This window comes from Mustela nivalis (assembly GCF_964662115.1).
Source record: "Mustela nivalis genome assembly, chromosome: 1".
Lineage (NCBI taxonomy): Eukaryota > Metazoa > Chordata > Mammalia > Carnivora > Mustelidae > Mustela > Mustela nivalis.
The window spans coordinates 4,017,865-4,023,864 of NC_139020.1; the positions used below are offsets into that span (position 1 = coordinate 4,017,865).

Consider the following 6,000-nt stretch of genomic DNA (forward strand, 5'->3'; position numbering starts at 1 on the left):
TGTCCCCCTCTTCCCCGAGGGCTCCTAGTCTGGTGTCAGAGCCCGGAAGTCTGTGGGGTGTGGGTGTGCAGTCCGCATGGCTCCCTGCAAAGATCCAGGAGCCTTTCCGAGTCAGAGCCCGCTGTCCCCGGGCTGTCCCGTGCCCTGCAGACCATGCCTCCTAGGTGGGCTCCGCCCGGTCTGCTCCCCAGCATCCCTAGACGACCCCTACCCAACTGCGGTGACAGGCAGAGAGCAGAGCGAGCCAGATTTCTGTGCCCTGGGCTGGGGGCGCAGCGGGAGTTCCCGGATATAAGGAGAGGTGGTAATGACCGGAATTGGGGTACAGCTTCCCTGGGAGCCCAGGAGCAGGGCCCACAGATACGGAAAGTTGAAAATTTCCTGAATCAATCCAGAGGGGGCCCGCCCAACTCCTTGACCTTCCTGCGACAGGAGAAATAAATATCTGTTGGTCCCCCTCACTCGCTCATTTGGTTAGAAGTCAGTCTAGCAGAAAACAAAAACAACAATTGGCTACCTTTTTTATGGCTGAAGAAATAACATTTCTTTCTTCCATTTTAAACAGGCAAACAGCTAATCCATGTGCCCTGTGTCCTTGGCACTGTGTCCGTGAGAAAGTGAAGGGGCCGGTTCTTCATTCTCTGGGCATCGTGTATTTCTAGAAATGATTGGAAGGTCCTTTCATTGTTATTAAATAGTGGCTTTGTCTGTCTTTGGCGCTCTCCACAATTCTGCGCAGGCCACAGGCCCTTGCTCCCTGACCCCTCGTCTGAAAGGGGTGACAGGGCCCAGCGGGGTGTGGGCACCTAGGGCCAGTGCAGAACAGGGGGTGGGAGCCTGCCGTGTTGGGATCTTCCTCCTGAACCCACTGCGGGGACCACTTCTGGATGCACCTGGGGCTAGTGACTTCTCAGCTGCTGGGTGGCTGGCAATAGACAGGAAGGAATCTGGGGGGGACGGTCAGGGCAAGCTTCTGGGGTCACTGCCGGTTAGGGCTACCCCTGGCCAACCCACAGGGGTCTTTGCTGATCATTTTTTAGTGCCTTCTCAGCAGCCCCGGGTGGTGGCTGGAAACCAGGGGACCAGCCCTTCATGGCTGAAGACAAGATTGCTCCTGCTCGCGAGGGCAAGAGCGTGGACAGAGCCCTCGGATCAAGGAAAGCCATTGCAGACACGCCACCTCTGAGCACGGCTGGGCTGGTGGTCACTGCGCATGGGGTGGGGCGCCCCTGAGGGAGACCTAGCCTTGCTCTCCAACCCCCTCTTCCTTGGAGAATGGGGTGCCCTGCGGACCCTCTGGAGCCTGCTAATCACATGCAAATCGAGGTCACCCCAGGGGAAATCAGGGATGCATGATTGAAGATACACTGTTGCATGTCAAGTTTCTACGTGTTACTACCTCAGTGCTCCCGGAGTCTTGGCCCACGCCTCGGAAGTAGTTGCTGCGTTTGGCTCTTTGAAGTGATCGTCCTTGCCAAGCGCAAGACAGTGGCCAACTTGAACTGCTCTGCAGAGCGTCCCACACACAGGTGCTGAGCAGCAGTGCCTGGGCCAGCAACGAAGAAGAGGAAGGGGCGTTCCGGACTCCCCGAGGCCCCTGTCGCCCTTCAGGCTTCCCAGGGAGGGAAGGGCCGTGGTTTGCCGAGTGGGGGCTTCGGGGCTCCGGGGCTCTTGGCTGTGAATACTGCTTTCCAAGGCTCTGCGTTTGCTCAGGCCTGCTGCTTTCCCAGAAAAGAAGGAAGGATTCTACCGCTGGGGCTTCACCTTGAAGCGGAAGGTCGTGGGGCCCCGTTCCCGGGATCTGCGTGCCTCCTGGGCGGCAGCATCTCAGGGGCCTTCCCAACCCTTGGCACTCTGCCTGCTCCCCAAGTCAGATGTTCCAAAAGCACTGTCGTGGTGAGAATGTGTTCCTTCCTTAACCTCTTTTTCTGTGACCACTGTTTGTCTTCTTTGTATCTTCTTTTGTATCTTTTTTAAACTGTAAATTCAGTTGTGAAATATTGTACAAATAAATTATGCATTTTTTTTTTTTTTGCCAAACGTTCATTGAGTCTTTGGAGATCTGGGTGGCACACAGAACCAGTTTGCCTCTCCTTGGAGGGCAGTGATGCTGGGTAGGTGTTGCACAGCAGAGGCAGGGGCGAGGGGGCTGGTCTGAGGGTGGAGGTGAGGCACGATTAGCTTCATCAGCCCTCAGGGCTGGCCTGTCGGAGGTGACCCGCGGTATCTCCTGCCTGGGCATCACCTGTGGCTCCAGCTTCCTGAGACTCAGGCCCTGAGACCCAGCTCCTTCATCCAGACCTCCCTGCCCATTATCCTACACAGCCCTCTGCAGGGTCAACCTGTCCAAAAATGCATTCAGCGTCTTGTCCCTTACAGCTGTCTTCCCGAAGTCCCTTTCAGTTCTTGGGGGCAGCGCTACCTCCTTAGCTCTCCTGGACTCCAGCCCCATGGAGTTGGGGACTGAGCCAGAGAGAAAGACTGGATGAGTTTTTTCTCTGCCCGAGAACAGAAATGCATTCACATCCTTTGCATGGCGCAGATCCTGTGGGTCCTACATACACGACAGGTGACTGTGTTCATTATATCAAGATGTGCTAAAATTACAGAAAAAGTATTAAAAAGTAAAATAGGTCTTTTTTGTTAGGCAACACGCTTAAATAGAGCTGAGTCTTTTAGTCATGGTAATCACGTATCTGAAGACCAGCAGGAACGCTGGTTTAGTGAGTAGCAAATCATTGCCTCCAGGGGACAAATGGACTGGATAAGGTGCCTAGGAGCCTCTGGTCTTTGTCAGCTGGTCTCTTCATGACCTTGTTTTGCAGGTGTCTGTGTAAAGGCACTTCACTGAATACACACTGACGCAGTAGCACGGAGCTCACGGCCAATGGCACCAGGAATCCTCGAGAAGCTTAGCCACATGCCCGCTTGCCCGGTGAATTACATCACAGCCCAGGGCTCAGGACAGCACCTAAGCAGCTGTTTGAAACTGCGAGAGTCACCAGTGAAAATAAAATGCTGGGAACGTGGCACTAATCAGACCCCAAGGAACGCTTGTGGACCGCAAGAGCTGAAGCGAGAGGGCAGGGCTTCGCCTTGCCTGTGCTCGGCTCAAGCGGGCACGTCGGGCCACTCACGTTTTTGGCCACTTTGCACACGTCCACCAAAGCGTGCGAGTGTGGAGTTTGAAGCTGCAAATAAATTTTATCAAGTAGGTGGATTCTCAAATAAAGGATCCACGAATAACGGGTCACAAGTCCTCCAGTGTCCACACAGGCTGGCAGCGGACGATCCTTTCAGTTCTAGTTTCCAAGCCGTGTGAGTGGTTTTACTTGTGGATGAGGCTGGTTTCACTTGGAAGATCTAGCCAGAATGCTGAAGCTAGGGAGAGGCTGGTATTTAGTATTAAAATCTTCATGGGGCACCTGGGTGGCTCAGTAGGTTGGGTGTCTGCCTTCTGCTCAGGTCATGATCTCGGGGTTCTGGGATCGAGTCCGGCCTTGAGTTCCCTGCTCAGCATGGGATGGAGTCTGCTTCTCCTCCCTCTGCCCCTCTCCCCTGCTCATGCTGTCGCTCGCGCTCTTGCTCTCGCTCTGTCTCAAATAAATAAAATCCTCAGAATAAAACCTTTATAAATAAAACCTTTATGAATTTACTTAATATAAGTAAAACCCCAAATACTAGTCAGAGGAAAGTGAAAACAGCAGTATTGATAAAAGTGAATAATTTGGTATCGCCCTTGCCCCGCAAGGTCGACAAGATGCCCTGGTTCGGATGCATCTTCTCTCTCTCTCTTTCCGCCAGTCTACACACTTACATACGCTGACATGACCCATCAGCGAGCAGGGTACAGGAGGGAGCAAATCAGGCTGTGCACCTAAACCAACAACTTCGCTAGCCACCAATGCTGTTTCCGTCCTCTTTGGGCGTTCCGCGGAGTCTCACGCGGCCATCCTCACCTCGCAACTAGCCAGGCGCCATCTTTTAATGGCGGAGGCCGCCCTGGCCCGGGGCCTGCCTCCGACATCCCCCCCTTTTTTCTTTTATGGCAGGGATCGTGCCTGTCTTAGGTTGTCAGTGGCAGGGAATATCCTTACCCGTCATCAGACGGCAGATATCAATGATCTGCATCCTGTCTTAGGTTGGTGTATTTCCCCCACCAATCTTACCCGTCGCTGACTACCCATCCAGCATACTTAGCCACACTTGGGGGGATGTTCCAGCCTCGATGGCTAACAAGGCCTGCACCATGGCTTGCTGTTGCCTAGGTTGCTGTCACCTCCAAATTTGCAGTTTCCTTACTAGCAGGATCAAGCCCACTACGAGGATTATCATTACGCTAGCCCATTGTTTCGTAAAGGTTAACACATCTTGCAATGTTTTGATGATCTCTGGGAGGGTTGCAAGCTCAACTCTGGTGTTATTTATCCTTGTTATGCCTAGTAGCAGGTGCTGAGTATAGTTTTGGAATTCTGCAGACTAATTCCCCCGCAAGTATTGGGAGAGCTGTCAGGAGATATTTTGTAAGTCACTCACATTAGTATAGGCTATGGGAGTTACACAAATCGCAGGGAAGGGTACTATACATCCCAGTCCCTATAGGGCCCCCCATATGTCCACTTGTTCTTGAACCAAATCCACTCTCTGGTTGACTATCAGGATTCCTGCTTGCAGATGTGCATTGATCTGAGTCTGTGTTTGAAGGGCAGCCGCCGTTCCTTCTGCAAGGGTGTTCACAGCTTCCGCAGTGGGTATAGTTGCAGCAAGCGAGACTGCTGCTGCCGTGGCAGCTGCTGTAGATATAGCCAGTGCTGTCACAACGGCGGCTGTGATACCAAAATCTCTCTTCTTTCTGGATAGCACCACCGGTAACTTGTCCTCTGGAATGGAAACTGGGATAGGAACATGGGTAGGGATACGCATAATCACAGCCAGCTTGAAGGCCGTGACATTCCAGCACTGGGAAAGACAGCAATTCTTAGTGCAATTCAACGTATCATTCAGCTCGCTAGCATTTGTTATGAGGGAAAGGAACAGTGGCCAGACGCATATGGGAGTGGGCTGATAAGTAATATCATTGGGACAAGACACATTAACTGTTGTCTCAAAGGTACTAGAGTCATTTTGTTTATAAGAACAGTTGAGGAATTTGCCACCATTTAACATGAACACTGCTGAGATATCAGTACATGCTCCTAGCAAGTTACAGACCTGCCATGCATCAAAGGGAGAGGAGGGAATATGAGAGAAGAGTTAGGCACTGGTAAAGGATATAGCTAGCCATGCTTTAACCACTGCTCACAGCTCTCTGGCTTGAGTCTGCCGCAGGAGGTGTAGCAACCCCAGAGTTATCATCAGCATCTTCAGCATCATGACTGGTGTTTGGAGGCAAGGCTGCACGCACCAGCCGCTCTGGGATCCAAATTGGAGCCTCCTTTTCCTGTGGAAAAACACATACAGACCCCCTACTCCATACTAACACTGGATCTGGTCCATTCCACTTTCCTGTGAGGCTGTCCATCCAAAGTACTAAAGGCTTAAGGGAAGCAGCAGCATCACTTGCCTGTCTGTCTGCAGCTGATTTACCCGTTTTGTGCAACGTTAAAAAATTCAAAATAAAGAGAATGGTGTTGAGCTTATCTTTAGGGGACCTGAAGGTGTCCCCTATTCCCCCTTTTTGTTTATAAAGCGCATTTTTTATTGTAAGATGCGCGCGCTCCACAACACCCTGTCCTTGTGGATTATAGGGTATTCCATGTATCAAGTGAATGTCAAGTTGTTGTAGGAAGGCTTTAAAGGGTTGTGAGATGTAGCCTGGACCATTATCTGTCTTTAATTGGTGTGGCTTTCCCCATGCCGCGAAAGCCTGTAGGCAATGGGCGATAACATCTCTGGATTTTCCCCCCGTATGCACTGAGGGGAAAATTATTCCAGAGCAGGTATCTACAGAGACATGAACACATCTTAACTTTCCAAATTCTGAAACATGTGTGACATCCA

The 6,000-nt window shown here is 51.7% G+C and overlaps 1 protein-coding gene across 4 annotated transcripts in view; it reads left to right on the forward strand.

The window, feature by feature from the left end:
- The window catches only part of TMPRSS2 (transmembrane serine protease 2), a 302,633-nt gene extending 300,599 nt beyond the window's left edge, over window positions 1–2,034 (forward strand). For all 4 annotated transcript variants that reach the window (XM_082721983.1, XM_082721982.1, XM_082721981.1 and 1 more), the window contains one exon: window positions 566–2,034. In XM_082721983.1, the coding sequence (XP_082578109.1) occupies window positions 566–577 (12 nt within the window). In that variant the 3' untranslated portion in view covers window positions 578–2,034. The remainder of the gene's footprint in view (window positions 1–565) is intronic.
- The last annotated feature ends 3,966 nt before the right edge of the window (window positions 2,035–6,000 follow it).